At 39.9% G+C, this 18,187-nt stretch overlaps 1 protein-coding gene across 2 annotated transcripts in view; it reads right to left on the bottom strand.

The window, feature by feature from the left end:
• Positions 1 to 683: 683 nt before the first annotated feature.
• The window catches only part of NRG1 (neuregulin 1), a 1,074,849-nt gene continuing 1,057,345 nt past the window's right edge, over positions 684 to 18,187 (bottom strand). For both annotated transcript variants that reach the window (XM_055334836.1, XM_055334837.1), the window contains exons 10-13: positions 16,822 to 16,948; positions 13,894 to 14,024; positions 12,897 to 13,103; positions 684 to 10,219 (exon numbers count right to left, since the gene is read on the bottom strand). In XM_055334836.1, coding sequence (XP_055190811.1) covers positions 9,568 to 10,219; positions 12,897 to 13,103; positions 13,894 to 14,024; positions 16,822 to 16,948 — 1,117 coding nt within the window. In that variant the 3' untranslated portion in view covers positions 684 to 9,567. The remainder of the gene's footprint in view (positions 10,220 to 12,896; positions 13,104 to 13,893; positions 14,025 to 16,821; positions 16,949 to 18,187) is intronic.

Genomic DNA, 18,187 nt, shown 5'->3' with positions numbered 1-18,187 from the left:
TTTGTCATGCAAGGATTCCTAGACAAGGACACTGTCTCCATCCACAGAAGGCATAAAGGAAGTTCGTCAGAAAGATAAATCAGGGGCAGCCCGGGTGGCTCAGCGGTTTAGCGCTGCCTTCAGCCCAGGGTGTGATCCTGGAGACCTGGGATCGAGTCCCATGTCGGGCTCTCTCTGCCTGTGTCTCTGCCTCTTTCTCTGTGTCTCTCATGAATAAATAAATGAAATCTTAAAAAAAAAAAAGAAAGATAAATCGGGAGAATGTAAAACGAAGGGCAGGGTTATGTAACAAGCACAGCACTGCATGGTTGTGTAAGATCTGGAGGTGACTGTTGCATCCAAAATGATTTTACCAACATTAATGATTTTATCCAACATTAAATAACATTGAATAAAACAGTAGAAATGACTTCCTGTCAACTCCCTCTCAATACTGGCTGAATCAAAGGATAAATCTTTCTGTGCTTCTGAATATATTTCCAACTTCACCAACACTTGCTGAGCTCCCCCTTTGTCAGAAAAGACCTTTCAGCTCAGATACTTTAGCAGGCAACAATATCCTGTTAGAATTTAATTACACTGTTTCATTTTGTTTTATTTACTTCTACAGCTTTATTTTGATTATGGCAACTGGTTGAAGTTTTCCACTCATAGCACTGATACAAAGTTTCATTTGAAATGACTTTATTTTAGTTAAAAATGCAATCAATTTAAAAAAACAATATGCAAAAAATAATACAGGTGGTACATGAATATGGTAATAGTCATGAAGTTGGTACGCCAATGAGTAGAGTTTGACAAACACTAGTGTGGCATACTTGGAGAATAGGAAATTCTAAGATGGTGTAAAAGGTGACATGGGAGGCGCTACAAGAGTTTGGCAGAAGCCAGCCTGTGAAGAGCATCCTATCACAAGCTGAGGCATTAAGCTTCATGAGGAGCCATGAAAGAGTTATAACCAGGAGAATGTGCAATAAGGTTTGTGAGTTAGAGAGAAACTTCCAGCAAAATGTGAAAGATGTCCTGGAGGAGCTAAAGGAAGCAGATCAGTTAGAAGGCTAATGGAGCCTGGTGAGAGAGGAAGAAGTGCCAATGGTACAAGTGGTGGGACTCTGAGAGAGAGGATGGATTTGTTTGACATGTCAGTGGTACAATCACCATTGTCACCAGTTAGATGTGTAGGAAGAAATCTAGAATATTGCTCAGGCTCTGGCTTGCTCGGTGGGTGACCTGTGGCTCTCCTAATCAGACAAAGGGATATTTTCCCTTAGCTGTTCCTTTGCTGGATAACTGACATGAGTTTGACACTGAGTGGTACCCTAAATCCCATTAACTGTGCATCAACAGCTTAATAGGAAGGGCCCACGGTCCTTTTCCTCACACTCATGGCTAGAGATCTAACTCCTCAGACAAACAGGACAGAATTCAGAATGTATGGGGAATTAGTACCTTTTCATGTTATGAAAGAGTTTTTGGTCAAGCAAATACCGAAAAGGATATAATGCTCTCTGACTAGGCCCTAAAATTTTTTCAAGGGTCTACAACAAATCAAGAAAAACTTTTCAGCTTTAAAAAGGTACTTTAAGTCCTAATTTCTGTTCCAAATGTGAAGTTATATTGCCCTGTGATTTCATGTCTTTCAAAACACAGGGATGAGGGGGCTCTAAACTGAGTTACCAAGGGAGGTCTCTATTTTGCAAAAACAAGGTGACTTTGAAGGAAGGATGGGATCTTTACAGAGAGATTCTTGCGGGAGGGCAGAATCATTTCATGATTGGAACGAAGCTGGGTACTTGGAATTGGCTCTGACACACAGCATTTTCTGTCTTTTCATGGTGGAGAGGGTCTTGGGTATAATGGGAATTTGTTTTGTTACCTTATTACCTGCTTAAGGACATTCTGATGAAGCCCCTTCATGCAAAGAAGATGGAAATTAGGCTCGCTGTGAGAAACCAGAAGTGCTCTAGAAAACTTGCCCAGCCTGGGGCCCCCAACCCTCTTGAAGAGAAAGGCTCAAGGTCGGGCATAGGGCAAGAAGGATCCACCTAATGAAAGTCACAGAATGGAACACAAGTGTTTGCTTAACTCTGATGATAACTAATAACATGTTACAAAGTTTACATCTAGCTTATCTCTTTAAAAAAGAAGGAAATATCCTTACTTATTAGGGAGCTAGAGTTAGGATTATTTTCAATGACATATAATTTTATTTAAATGAAGGATAATGTATGGGGATTATATTAGACTCTCTTACCATTAACAATAGAACTATATTAACTACACCACAAGCCTGATGATGAATATCATGAGATTAAGTCACCCACCATCCTTAATGTAGGATGAAATTTTAAAGTATTGAATCCAAAAAGCTTCATTCCATAAATTATTCATAAAAAAGAATCCTGTTTTATGCATAAAGAGTAAGTGGAACCTGGAGAATCACTTATTGGACAGATAATAGGAGAAGGTGAGAAATATCCAGGAAAGGGTGAGAAATATCCATACTCAATGTGGTTTTTTCCACATAGGAGTTAATTTGAGACCTGACTCCTCTCACTTTATCACTATGCAGATTTTGCCTAGATTATATTTTTTTGAAAAAAAGAAAAGAAAAAGGAACATATCAGGATATCCTGGGTGCAAAGTAAGGAAAATGGATGTGCAGAAACATCCTATCAATTTAGGATCATGTTTTGCTTGTCTTACTACACATTTGAAATGAAGTTCAAAATGGTATTCTGAAAACTCTACAAAGAGTTATATTTCAGTATATTTCTGTGAAATTATAATGAAACACTCATGCAAGAAGCCCTTAAAAATTACAGACTTTATGTGAAACAGTGTGGCTACACAAGAAGCAAACGTAAAATAAAGAACTTAAGTTACAACTTTAAATGCTGTTCAGTGATTATGCTGCTTAACATACAGTTGTTATTAAAGAATAATTTGCTTACTGACATAATATTGGAGAAATGATCAAACATGTTTATTGGATGAGTTTGCATGATGTAAAATATGTCATTTGGAACTAAGAGATATAGTCTCCAAAACCTAAGAACCTGGGTTGAACCAGGAAGAAGCAAATAGAAGATAGCATTTGGATGTTGACTATGTGCTAAACATGTATGGCTTCCTTACATGTATTCAAGTGCAATCCTCATTACACACCACAGCCTTGTAGAGCTGCTTGGATTCCCATATTAGTGGTCAAGGAATAAGCATGGAGGGGAAAATTGTCCAAACTGGCTAAACTCCTAAGTGGTGGGGACAGTGCTGACTACAAGCTCCTCCTCTTTTCTCTGTAGGATGCTACCTACACATCGAAATTGGGAACTCATTCCCATGACTACACTTCATTTCCTTAGAAAGCTATGTTTAGAAAAAAGCACATAGTCACTGAGTCAGGCAAATTGGGTTCTCGAGTAACTCTAAACCAAAGCCAGAGGAGCTCATATTCTTTCAAACAGAAACTTGGTTTTGGAGGTACCTTGTCTTGATGCAACAAAAGGCTGTAAAGGACAGCCTTATTTGAGTCTGGAGCGGGAAGGGGAGGAGTGCAGTGGGTAGAAATAGGAGTTGTAGTCAGAAAACCTGGGTACAACTATAATCTCTGCAACTCACTACATGTGTAGCTTCAGGAAACATTTTTTACTTTCCCGAACCTAAAATTTCCTCATTATTTATCATACCAACATCCCATGGGTTTAAGAGGATTATAAATGATAAAGAGTGTGTTAAGCCATAAAATATTATAAAATATTATTATTTATGCTTGCTAGATTATTTCTCTATGAGCAAATCTATACAGAAGCTATTAAAGATTTTTGTATCTATGAAAGTAATTCTCTAGCCCCTTTGATATGTTGTGGAGTGGGAAGAGAGTCGCTTCCTCCATCAAATTCTATCCCAGCACGTACATTTGAAGGGGGGAAGGATGGAACTACTATCCCATTCTCTGTCTCCTCTTATAAATTGCTGGTCTCCCTCACCTGGCTTGCCTTTGGGAAGATCAGGGAGGTCATGATGGGTTTCCTCCAGGTAACAAAATCCATCTGCTGTCCCCCTGCCAAGTGATGTTTTGAAGCTCATTGAAGCTCAAACACAATAGCTCACCAGAGAGGTCCAACAATGACAGTCCCAGGATCTGAGCAGGAGCCCACAGGGACATGCAGGATTAGGTCTGACTTCTCTGTCCAACAATGCTCTAAAGGTGAGGAATATTGCAGCTTACTGTAGCAGCAGGATGGTCCTGTCTTGCAAAAATGGAAAGCACTTCCATTGCCTACCAGATCAATCTTTTGCAGGAATGGTTTCCATCAATTTATTTTATTCTGTGTCAGAAAGGGCAAGCCCAAGATAGACTACAAAGTTATTCCCATGAGGTCACAAAATATTCTACTTCCTCCAGCATCCTAAATCTCTAGATTTCAGAACTGCCTCACTGAACTCCAAATCCCTGAAATCAAGTCCTTTTGTCATTCATCTTCAGGGCAGAGAGCAGGGAAATCTAATGATGTCTTCCCCAGATATTAGGCTGCCAAGATGTAGGCCTGGGTTTGACATTCCAGTCTATACTGTTGAAGTGAATGGAGAATTGGAATAATAATCTAGATATTTAGATATTCTTCGTTCTCTGTACCACAGTCCACCCCATAGGCTTCTGCCTCAATTATCAATATATGTTAGGTATCTGACTTTAACCTAAGCTACTAAGATAGCTGCTTGTAATTTTCCATTTGAGGGGTGGACAAAGCCTCAGTTTCAACTTGAAGACACAGGGAAGTGTTTCAGTCTTCAATTTTTAGATATTCATGCACTCCCTGATTTGCTGAATGGCTGGTTGACTGGATTGAATGAATGGAACAGTGTGATGGCTTCAGGATAGCGGTGTATTAGGAATTGTGTGTGTGTGTGTGTGTGTGTGTGTGTGTAAATGTGTGCATGTGCACACACCTGTGTATGTGCATGTGTAAACCAAAGTTGACACAAATCACAAATATGAGGATTCTGAATTGTTTTGAAAAACTCATAATATAAATAATAACTAGTATAGTCAAAGGCCACTATTTGAATCTCTTAGATATCCAGACTGTTTAGGAAATGACATCAGTGGAGCTATTGCTAGGTAGTAGGAATCACACATGTATATGGAGGTGGACTTTGATGGCAAGCATCAGGGAACCCTCAAGCTCCAATGGAGGCCCCTATGTACCCCCATAGGATTGTTGAACTCTATTTCATATACTTCAGAAGCCCTAATCTTATCTAGAATAATGAGTTAAATGCTTGAAATATATAAAAAGCATCACCCATGCAAATACCTATTTGTTAAAATATGGCTTTTGTTTAGGCTAATTTCAATAAGAAAAGTAATATCCTCATTTCTATGACTAAATTTCAGAATGTGGGAAATATCTCATGCATAGCCCCTTCCCTGAGCAGTAAGATGGGCATTTAGTTTGATTTATTGATAGAATGAGGGGAAAGAATCCAACTTAGCCTTATCTTCTCTTAAAACTGAATCAATAAATCCTGGGCCTGAATCAATAAATCCTGGGCCTGATGGAAAATAAATTTACTGAAGCTATATGAAAGCTGAGCATAGGTTCTGACTGGCTGCCTTTTGGGTCCTGCTGGCCACCAGATTACCTAAACCCTGGTAACAGGTTTTCCTTTCATGACTGCAGGGGAGCATCACATTGACATTTCCATTAGTCTGAATAAGTCTCTTGCAGTCATTACAGAACATGTCAACAGCCAGGATCCAGGCAATCATGCCCTAAAATGTCCTCCCTGATATGTTATTGCCTATGGGGGGTGGCGATGTGAGAGAAAGGGAAGAAGACATCATAGTGCTTGCTTGCAGGCCCTTTGACATGGAAGGCAGTGGTAAGCAGACCCAACAGGCAGAAGATGATGAAAGAACAGGCATTGTGGCAAAAGCAACAGACAGAGTAGATGATCACGGGGCCCATCAAACACATTCCTACATTAATACAACTGTCGCCATCAGCTGAAAGGTGCTGGTCTAACAGACTGAACATGAGTCTGCTGAGCAACACTCCCACGCCTCCACAGGGTAGCATTTTTATTGCAGTATGTCTTTCATGGAAGATGAACAAAACTTTAAATAAATCACAATTACTTATTGCTTAGTATTTTGGATAATAAATTCTTTAGTTTATCAGTACCTCGGGGCCTTCAAATGTGCATTCTTCAAATAGTTTCAATTACATATACATTCTTTCTCCTCAACAATAAATTATTCTTAAAAAAAAAGAAAAAGGAAAAGATACATAATTTTAAAGCAAAGAAAAACAAAAAAACCCATATATTTTTGACATTGATCTTAAACTTATATGAAAACAACTCTATGTTAGATGCTTAAATATAAATAATAAAGGACATTATGTTATTTACAATGTTACATGGTAAGTTGAGAGAGTCAGAAACTGACATTAACTCATAAAGACAGTAAATGATTTAGGAAAACATCCAAGTAACGTACAATGTGTATTTACAAAAGAATATATAATAGAACTCGTGATATGTGGCCATTTCCTCTTGCCCACATTTCTCTGCAGTGTTTCACGGGTCTTTGCAGATAGAAATCTCTGTGGGTGGTGGAATGGAGCCAGTACTAAAAGATAAAACCAGGCCTTCCTTATTTTCACCAATGTGAGCCATGCACCTTTTAACTCAGGCCAAAAAAAGGAATAATTATGAGCAAGTTACCCTGGATAAACTCCATCTATATCAAGACAGTCACACTTAAACAAGGAAGATATGGTCTGTTGGTGTTTGGGACACATTCACATAGACTCAGGCAGAGTGCCATTTTGTAGAAAGCATGAGGCTGTCCAGGCACTCTTGAAAAAAACAAACAAAAAGTCATACCAGGCAAGAAGGGAGAAAAGGAATCTCGAGTGAGAAAAAGAAGTTCCGCGTATACTGCGCTATCCCTCAGTGGGATATGATTTCAGACTCTGGAAACAAAGTTGTTGTCCAACTTCTGGGCAATTTCCACTCCCTGAAAACCCCTGAAAGCTTGCCCCATGCTGGGAGCATTGGTTCACGCTCCTTCTTGGATTGCCACTACACTGCCTGGGTTTATAGACAGCGATGGTTGAGAGAGCCATATGGCAACTAGGCATCGCAAAGCTGGTGGCAGTAGTGGCCTCAAGTGCCCTGAGGGGGCAGCTTGCCTTTCTTACCAAGGCAAGCTCTTGTTCTATAGGTGAAAAGGCTGCCCCAGCTAATATGCCACCTCTCTGAATGACCAGAATCAAGCTGGAAATAAAATTTCCTCTTGTCCTAAATGTTCATATATATTTGCAACCGGAAAATGCATAGCGATTTTCATACTGAGGAAAGCGTTGGTTGCTCTCAGCAGAAGATTTCATTTATTCCTGAAATTCTCCACAATAGGGCATCTGAATACTCCAATACCTAAAGAATTTTGAAACAGAAATTTTAGACTTTTCATTAATGGTAGAAAGTTCTTTATTGACATAGTCTCTGAATGAGCCAAGGCCTTCCAAGTAATATTAGCATAATTTAAAGAACCTCTTTGGGTTGATTGCCTTCTTCCCCCTGCCATAAGCTTACTTAATTCTACAGAACCAAGAGCACAGAGAAGTGGCATGTGAATAAGGAAGGATGGTTTAGGATACCAAATATTCAGAGTAATTTCAAGGACCTGCAAACACACACCTCTGCAGGTTGTAGAAACAGAAAAGGAGCTTAATGACATGACTCATGCCCAGCCTGCATTTTCCCAAGAACTGCCTGCATGTCACTTCTTCCCATGAATTTTAACATAGAAATTTGGTGAAGAATCTAATCCAGTTCACCTGCAAACAAGAAACAGTTGCTCTCGCTGACTTCACGCCTGGTATTTTGAAGCCCCTGACAACCTGTTTCCCATTTTGTCCCATGGATCCCAGGAAGCCACTGGGAATCAGTAAAGTTTTAGCCTGATTTGACAGATCTCAGGCAGGGCATGAAATGGGGCCTGCTTTTTTTTTTTTTTTTTTTAAATCCCCTTACTTTCCGGAATTAGCATTTGTTCCAAATGTTAACACCTATTGGCCTTCCTTGGACTTAACAGAGAACATGCGAAGTTTAGACCCATCTTCATCCTGTTTTGTGACAGTAAAGCAAAAGGTAAGGAAGGGGGGAAATAGATGATACAGTCTGCGGATTAAGAGGTCAGTACACAGATGGGGTCACTTCTGCAAGTAAAGATGCAAACTTTCCAACGCTATCAACATTCCCTGATAAATTGTCACTTGTGGAAGGCTCTTGCTAATCACAAATCACATGCACGTTGGCCATTCCTGACAAAAATGCATGGTTAGACCTGATCGAGGCACATTGAAAAACAAGAGAAAAATCATGAGGAGAAAGGAGTGGTCAACAAAACTGTTTGAAATTGCAACTAAGTCACACAGCTCTTCTCCAAACCTATGCCTTCTATATACATTCACTCCTTCTAGACAGAACTCATTCTACAACAGAACTACTTCCCTGTGATGACTAGTCACCACCACACACGGCAGGCATATTTCACTGCAGAAGTATTGCAGACAAATCGCTAAGTGTGCCATAACATGTCTGTTCTTGAGCTGATAAGACACAACCAATCGTTTGCTCCAAAATCAGTGAAAAACACAAGTCAGGAATGATTGCACCTCTTTCAGCTATGGTTTGATTTTTCAACTAGATGACCTGCTGTGTCATTCCCCCAGAAAGTGAGGTGGAGTTCTTTTATAAGGTGATGGATTTACCCTGATAGCAAGTCGGAACTCGTTTTCTCTGCTGTCCCCCAAACTGTTGCTCTTTGTCAAGAAAAATAAACCCAAACAAAGCAAATGGTAGCTCTTTTTTAGTAAGAGCAAGCTGTCTTCTGATTAAGAATATAGTTTTTTTTTAAAAAAATCACAATATTACTTTCTTCCTAATATTTAACATTACTTAATGCAGTTTCCTGCTGTAATTAATAGTAGCATGCTGTTGGATCTACTATTATCTCAGAGCCCAATGAAGCAAACCTTTGGCTGGCAGAGTAGACACAACTCATTTCATATACTGAAAGCAAAAGAAAACTTCGTACAAAAGAGAAGAGTATTTGGATGGATGTGCCATTATAAGACGTACTGATCGGGTGCTACTATAAGCAAACAGAGGGACAGTTGCAAGTCTTGCAAATCATACATCCCGTCAACATCATAATGCAATGCACGAGAAGCCAGCGAAAACTGAATAAATGGGAGGTTTTGCTGAAATACGGTGGAAAAGCAATCACAGTAACTGTACAAAACTTGCTCTCAACATAACAGAACATAAAGGCACCATTGATATCTTTCTCGTTTTGAAATACTGTAAAAAATTGCTACATATGGCACATAACACATTTTTACATACATATATTTAATTTATAAAAGTTTTTTTTCCTGTTTTCTATTTGCAGAACTGCTAAAATAAAATAAATTGTTTAATTTAAGGTGGAATACTTTATTATATAAAATAAAGTTTTACAGGTGAATCTATGTGTTTATTTAGGTTTTATACAGCGATAGGGTCTTGGTTAGCGATTACACTAGACAGCCTGGCCTGCAATTCTTCCTGCGTCGAGAAGCGGCCTGCTGGGTTAGTCCTGCTGTCCGCCAGGCGGAAGGCAGGTGCTGCCTCCAGACTGGCCGCCAGGGGGTTCTGAATGCCCAGGAAGGGTGTATCTTCCCCTACTCTCTCATCTTCTGTTTCGCTCTCTGAGTTAGTGCCCTCAGCACTTGCGTTGCTGTCCATTTCCAACCTGTTGGCAATGTGGCCATTGGGCTTGGTTCTTTTGGCCCTCCGGCTACTGGTGAGTTTCTTAACAGGCTCTTGAGCTGGCTCGTACTCCTGGGTGGTTTCATACTCCTCATCCTCCACTATCCTCAAGGGGCTAGGGGGCAGGCTGTTGCTCTCATGTGCGGGGTTATGGTGGTAGGAGTTGAACTGTTGAGAGTGGTGGTCATACTTCTCCCGCAGCCGTGGTGGAGTCACAAGAAGTAGAGGTCTCTCTTCTTCCACAAAGGGGCTGACTGCCATGGAGGGCATGGACACCGTCGTGCTGGACACAGGTGGAGACGTTTCCGAAGGGGGAGATTTGGGGGAGCTTGGCGTGTGGAAATCTACAGGTGACATACGAGCCGGGGTGGTCATTGCTGACACATACCTGTGTGAGCACAGAATACCCTGCATGAGTGCGGCAGAATGAGAGGCATATAGCAGGGAGGGCAAGGGGACAGAGTTCATGATATTACAGAATCAGAAAACAAAGAATTTCTATGCGTTGTCTACTTCTCGATTTTTAATGCGAAGGACATTCGGCACCCTTGGAATCTAAAATTAGGTAACCAAGAGTTTCCTCATGGGAGTACATGCAAAGATCAGCTACATTGCCTAACTCATCAAAGCTTTGGGGATTTTCAGTCTCATCGTGATGTTAAATAAAAGCGTGTGAGTCAGGACAAAAGGGCACTAGGTCCTGGAAAACTTTCAGTTTACAAGGACCAAGGTGCAGGGATTTGGAAGGGAAAGAAGTATTACTTGGATACTATACCTTCCTAAAGGCCAAGGGGTCTTAGAGAATGAAGCCCAAATGGGGAATGGAAGAAGATCTAAGATGAGTTGCTGATAGCTGGATCTGCATGCATTTGGATCTGTGTGCCTTGTTTCTCCTTAGCTCAGCTATAAGGTTATGTCTTATAAAAAAAAAAAGAGCATAGTAACTTAGATTTATTCCTGATAACAGTGTAACACATTTGTGTGCTTTCAGTTTTTCCATGAAATGCAACTTCTTAACATTTATTTTGCGACTCTCCATCCCAGTGACCAAGACATTCAGAAATAAGCCTGAGAGAACCTTATGTTGACCTCCTAGGTACATCCAATCTCTGGTCTCCCTGTCTTCAAAAACCCCTGGCTGCATCGATCTATGGCTTAGCTTTTGTGACTGCTCAAGGGTTGGCTGTACTGTGCTTCCTTATGTCATGTTACATCCAACAGTGCTCAGTAAATTTCATTGTCAAGACACTGAGTGCGTTTTAAAAAAACATATTGTGCTTTTTTCCCCTACAACAAGAAGACCTGACTTAGCACTGAGGAAGATGTGACTTATTCAGAGTCACATTTCTCAAGTTTGATAAAAAATGTTGCCATGCATAGCACCAAAGGACTCTTTTCTTCACATTGATGTCACAGAGTTTAATTTGACATGACCTGTGATGACACAGGACACCATTATCTGAACTCTAGCTAACGGGAACAGGATTCTATTAACTCTCCTGCTTTTCAGCCATGATTCAGAGTCAGATGGATGTGAGGTCTAGCTGTATCTAAAATGAAAAAGTGTCTAGAGATGGAGATACCTGGGGCTCAACACTTCAACTTCTGTTTTGGGGATACTTAAGCTCTCTGAGAAATGCTAATCCAGATTCGGCCCACATATAAAGGTGGCTCTCCATGCTCTCAAGGTTCGGGTATATTTTTTGTCCTAGATAATATTTGCAGTATGCATGGAAGCCTACAACAGCAGGTAAATGTCAGCGTTTGGAGAGAAATATCACATGTAGCGATGAAGAATTAATCCCTAACCTCTTTCTTGGGTTTCAAAAGAGACTAGATTAAGACAGAGTTTCTTAATGCATAAAGATACAATTATATGTATTTAAGACTAATGTTTTAAATTGGTTTTGGACCATGCCTCGTTTTCACAGATGAATGACAGAGGAACCTCTAATTCTATAAAGCTCTGAAATACCATTTTGGGGTAAAGACCCTTGAGGAAGTGATCGGCTAGTTCTATAGGACCTACTGGCCCAGAACTAGTCATCCTTTGTTATAAGGACTTCCCAGCCAGTCTATGAGTGGGAATAGTCTATCAGCCTTATCTCCACCCATGAAACCAGTTATGGATTTGACATTACGTAAACCTTTCCACAAGTGGTCAAAGATTACTCTGAGATGGTGTTAACAGTAAACAAACAAACAACATCCCTCTGAGTCTGAAAACAAATGAGTAACAGCTTTCTGAGGTGCCACAAATCCTGGTTGGATACAAGTCTCTCCCAATTTAAGTGAAAATGAATAAAGAGACTCTATAAGGTATTCCTATGAGGCATCCCTTACTTTACTTTCCGCTATTCTTTATTTTATCTTGTCTGTAACCCTCGCCTCGCCATCCAATCCAATCCAACCAATCCAATCCAATCCAATATCCCCAGAAGAAAGCGAAAACATTCTGGAATAAAGCAATATCTGCTTTAAAAACCACATGTGAAGACTGTCAGATGCAACATACAAAATATTTATTCATCCCTTCTTTGAATTTCCTAAAAGGAATATTATATGGTAGAACATAAGTAGCTATTCCCCATGATGGTCCTTGATTTAATTTAACTGAGAGTGGAAGGTCAGAAGGAGTTAGCACATGAGAACATGAGACCAGCTCAACCTGAGTTTGGGTGACTCAGCAAATTAGAATTCTAGAAGGGTCCTTATTGATCATTGGTGCCATCTCTCTAAAGTCCCCAAATGAGAAAACTGAGATCCCAACTGGGTCTGAGCCTAAGAACTCCAGGTTAGCTGAATCTTCCACATCAAACCATTCCCGCTCCTTAAGAGTCTGTTGCCCACCAGCCCCTGGGACAATAGCTCAGATGAAATGACTTCAGCCCAACAAAAAGATGACTTCATCAACTAGAAAATGCCTAGAACATGTAACTGCTGCCTCTGATTGTCATCAGAGTAGATTTCCTTGGGTCTCTCCCAAGGAAATCTTGAGTCTACTCATGGGGATTCTTCTACTGGGGTTCTTTCTCCTCTGTAGTAGCTCTGCCCTTTGGTTTTACCTTTCACTATGAGGAGAGTCTCGGTAGGAGTCAGGGGTTTCTCTGGCATGCCTGAGGAAGCTGTTACATTCGCGAGGGCCTCCCAAGCCATTGAGTCGTCCTCTTGGGCCCCCAGAGGGGCTGCTGTGCCTACTGTTTTCTACTGATGACATCATGATTACAGAGTGGCTTTCCGAAATGATGCTTTCTGTGTGCCCATTGCTCCAGCTGGAAATGTGAGAGGCAAAGAGATATATGTAGATATTTTTTAATTACATGCAAAAATGGAAACGAAAGGAAGTGACCTGGTAACTATTTCTAACTTACTGGTGTATCAGCAGTTCACTATAACATTATTTGTCTCAGAAGAGAATTATTATTTGCTATAGCGAGGATCCTGATTTTGTTTGGCTTTGTAAGGATACAGTTTATGCATTTGTTTACCTGTTCAACACATATATACCAAATATCAGTATATACTAAGTGTTCTTACAATCTCTCTGTCCTTGAGTAGCTTAGGTTAAGGAGACACTTGGCCTATGAGGTATATTTGGCGGTCTAGGGTTGCCCTTGGCAGCATGCATATGGATGCATGTGGGTCACCAAGGCATCTAAGAATTTAGAGTTCAGCTATCAAATGAGCTCTCATGTGAATTTCTAAGGGCAATCCAATCATTGGAAGAAGTCAACTTCTAAATATTACATAGCACCTAAGACCAATAATTCAATGAGTAGTCAGGCACAAGGAAAGACAATCTCTAATGGGGAACAATAATCCTGTGAGTGGGTATTATTTTCATTTTCAGTAATGAAAAAATTGAGGCTCAGATTTAAACAGCAATTAAGTGGCAGAGCCAGTTGTTGTCCAAAGTCTGTTTTTATCCAAATCTTACATTTTACTATATGTCCTTGCCTCATAAGTATTTCCTGTTCCTTTCTTAGGCACTGAGAGCAAAAGACAATGTAGAGAAATTGACTCTTGGAGTAGTGCCATGCAATTTTTTTTTCATTCTCATACCTGTGACTAGGAGTCTGGGTGACGGTGGTGGAGTGGTGAGCTGTTGAGGTATAGTGACTGGTGGAAAAAGATGTTTCCGCTTCTCTCTCAACAATATGTTCACTAGAGATGACATTTTTAGATACATATTGCTGGATAAACAAAGAGACACAACTTGAAGATTCATATAAATCAAAACAGTAATATCATCATCATACACAAAATCTATTCTGCTACATATACCTCATAATAAATTCCATGTCTCCAATAGTCAGATGGCAAATCCTATCCTGACTTTATGGCCTTGAAATTCAGTAAATGAAATTAATGAATTATCCTTTGGATGTGCATCCAATCTTAACTGTGTATTATGAGAAACAGACCTATTTCTTCTATCTTATTTCCAACTGGCAATGTGAGTGGAATTCAATACAAATCTCTGCCCAATATTCCTTTTTGTCAGAGTTGTTATAAGTGAAGAAGAATAACAGACAGTTGAATGAAACAAAAGCATACAGATGTTCTGTCCTATTTCAAATTCCAAGTCAGTAGAGGAATTTTTTTTTTCAATCTCTATATTTTGGATCTACTTTTCTTTTTCAGTTTCCAAAGGCCCATACTTCCTTAATGATAGCACTGGAAGTTTCAACTTGTTGTCAGTGGTGAGCCTAACAAAGCCACTGAGAGATTTGAAGGACTTACAGAAGCTGTCAAGGTCATACATCTTGACAAAGCACATAATACATAGAGGGCCTATATAGAGTGCAAGTAAATTCTACTTATTTTCATCACCAAATCGCATGAGCTATTCTTGCCTTCAATCAGTGCAAGAGGCACATTTCAAAGTTGTGTTTTAAAGGCTGTGAGTTTTTATAACAAATGGAATTGAATGACAGAAAAAGGCGTGGAAAGGGATACTTTCAGATAAAATGGGCATTTTATAAGCAGTGGGCTGTGGTCTGTAAAATAACTTAATGTATTTATGGAAACCTCCAAAATATACAACTTGAATTATGCTTGAAACTCTCTAGTTTGTCTCTTAGTGGAGAGGGCTATTCCTTGTGGCTCTTTCTGGGATGTGCAGCTAGCTTGGTTTTTAAGAAAAAGACGGTAATGTCATAAATAATGAGCTCTTTCTAGTCTGTGTGGCATCTCACTTGTGGTCCTTGAAAGGCAATGCAAGCTTGGTGAATCTAATGAAAATAATATCTAACAATTATTGAACACTCACCAAGTGTCACTGGGCTGAGTGTTTTATATGGATTGTCTTATTTAATGCCCATAGAACTTTCTGAAGTAGGTACTATTTTTAGGCCTGTTGTCATAATGAAGAAATAAGGTTTAGACAGATTAAAGCCCAAAGTAACACAGCCTGAGGGATAATTGGAATGCAAGCAGTCATTCTGCTTCCTATAGATTATAACAGACATAGTGGCAGATTGTAGGTGTGTCTGTATGTAGGGAATGCATTTATCAACTCTGACGAACATTCTAATGAACACTGGTAGGGAGAGTAAAGCAGAAAAATAAACTAATATATTAGCACCTTACTCTGTCTCTGGAAGGTCTCTGCTACAAGACTTGGTGGTGGCTGAGTAACCACCAACTCTAAACTCGGGTGTGGGATATATTTGCTCCATACAAAATACACACTTGCCTATAGGATAGAAAAATGGCAGTGCAACATAATCTTCCAGCTTTGCCCAAAAAAAGCAAAATAAATTTCCCTCTTCATTTCAGAGGGAAAGGAAGAAAACAGGAAAAATTAGGTTGGAATAAAAAGAGCAATACTACGAAAGCCAGGAAAGCTGAGTTCAGCTCTGGCCCTTATCTATGTAAAAGGGAAGGTTTGAAAGATCATATGTAAAGACTCTTCAGAATGTAATGTTCTATGGCCTAGTTATATTTAAAAGCCTAGTGCTTGGTAAATTTTAAACAGAATATTTGAGTTATTAAAGATATATTTAATCTGGAGGGTTTGACATGTAGAAAGAGTCAGGGCATCAGAAAGCATTATGTTCTTCCAGTTTTGCTGCTGAGAAGGGAGTCCGATAGGCCATTTGGCCCTTGCACGCCCTAACTTCTTCCTTTGTAAATCAGAGTCAGTAAATCATCAGGTGCTGGGAGATGCCTCTAAAAAAGATCACTCTGGGGTATCCCTGGGTGGCGCAGCGGTTTGGTGCCTGCCTTTGGCCCAGGGCACGATCCTGGATACCCGGGATCGAGTCCCACGTCGGGTTCCCGGTGCATGGAGCCTGCTTCTCCCTCTGCCTGTGTCTCTGCCTCTCTCTCTCTGTGTGTGTGACTATCATAAATAAATAAATAAATACATTTAAAAAGATAAAAAATAAATAAAAAAGATCACTCTAAAGCCCTTAGCTCAGTTATCAGTACTAATCAGTTATAGACAGAGGAGCTGGGATCCCTGGGTGGCACAGCGGCTTAGCGTCTGCCTTTGGCCCAGGGCGTGATCCTGGAGACCCGGGTCGGGCTCCCGGTGCATGGAGCCTGCTTCTCCCTCTGCCTATGTCTCTGCCTCTCTCTCTCTCTGTGTGACTATCATAAATAAATTTAAAAAAAATAGAGAAGCTTTCATTTCCAAATCATTAAAAAAAAAGTTCCTTCTGATTCTTGTATGATTAATTTTATTATTTTCTTATGTGTTTTTCTTTTCTTTCTTCCAGTTATGCCCTTCCTGCAGAACGAACCCAATATTATGATTCCAACCCCTTAATGAACACTTTACAAGAGGAAATGTGCTGGTTTTACCGTAACCAAATTCACTTTAAAAAATGTTCCCATTATTTTGTCCTGGCAAAACTCTGCATTCCTGGAAGCTGGGGTGATTAATGGCAGTAGCTAAGAGCCTAAGAGCTTTAGAAAATAAATGTCAAGGTGCCTGAACAGAGGAGAGATGCTGAGCTTTTCCATTGGCCAGACTCAACATACATTCACCAGCTGGACGTTCTCGGGGGGCGGGTTGGGGTGGTGAGGCCCGTTTGCTATGTTCACCATGTTGTTGCGTTCAGACCGAAGACTCTGCCGAAGCCGGTCATGAAGCTTTTTCCGTTGTTTCCTGGATAGGAAAAAGGGAGCATTTATTTTTTCTCTTATTTACATTTCTTGGTACAGCCAATTCTTTATTCCACCAACACACAACTCAGGTAGGAGATTGGTGGTGGTGGTGGCGGAAGATGGTATGCCACTCCATCTCAGAATTTGCCTATGGACAGAAGTGGAATCACACATTCTTAGTGAATAGATTTTAGAAGCTGAGTGGGATTCTTACAGAAATCTAACTGGACTGCTGAGAGATAAGAAGAAAGAGAAGACAAGATAAATCAAGTTTTACTTGGCTCAAACCTCAACTTTGTAATCAATCCATCTTTGCCTGAGCCTTACAGATGGTCATTTGTCTTAGGTAACAATTTGTGCCATGCAATTGATGCATCAATGATAAGGATGATCACCGGGATCCCTGGGTGGCGCAGTGGGATAAGGATGGTTTCATTTATAATTTTGCCTGTGTGTCTCTTAAGAAGATGCAGCTAATTGTGTACCTTCTACACAGTGTGTGTATAGCATTGTATGTGAGTGCAGCTAGGTATATATTTTGCCCATAGATTTAGCACAATTGTAACATGATCTTATTCTAGTAATACTTTTTGTAGAACTAGGTAATGGATATTGAAATATTGAGATAGAATATAGTAAGACTCGTAAAGTAGATTCCAGTATGGCTTATCTCTATCATTTACTCGATTCTGACAACTCATGAAATCCAAAGGTATTAAGAAAATGTCATCTGTGCCCTTAATTTTATGGTGGTGCTATAAGCATATTGTGTTTGTTCCTCAGTGCAACATTCAGGTCATGATAATATCCCCATGACTAGTTTTGGCAAGAGAATTTACGTGATGAAGCAACAAAACGAAACAAAACTGTTAACCTTATTTCCTACTTGAAGCATTTCTATGTAAGAAAGAAAAGTGAAAGGAATTCGGGTCACATGGTAATTGTGTTTGTTAATAAAGGACCAGATATAGTGAACACAGATCTGCGTTGTTTTCTCTTATTCTTTCAAAACAAGATTTGCATGATTTTCCTCCCATGAGATTCCTTTTGTACATCTCACACTTTGAAAGCATTGGAGCCAATAAGCTCATTAGACGAAATGGGAAAGTAATTGCAATAATGTTTTAAAAACCTGCATTCCCAACGTCACCAAGTGTTTCCATTATCTCCTAAGTCTGAGTGCAAAGTGGAATGTGTCCTCAGCAGTGACATGACAGGTGCATATTGGGCGCCTACCACT

Source organism: Nyctereutes procyonoides, unplaced genomic scaffold (assembly GCF_905146905.1).
Source record: "Nyctereutes procyonoides isolate TBG_1078 unplaced genomic scaffold, NYPRO_anot_genome, whole genome shotgun sequence".
NCBI classification, from domain to species: domain Eukaryota; kingdom Metazoa; phylum Chordata; class Mammalia; order Carnivora; family Canidae; genus Nyctereutes; species Nyctereutes procyonoides.
Note: the sequence above shows the minus strand (reverse complement) of the source record. Positions and strands in the feature narration are given on the sequence as shown.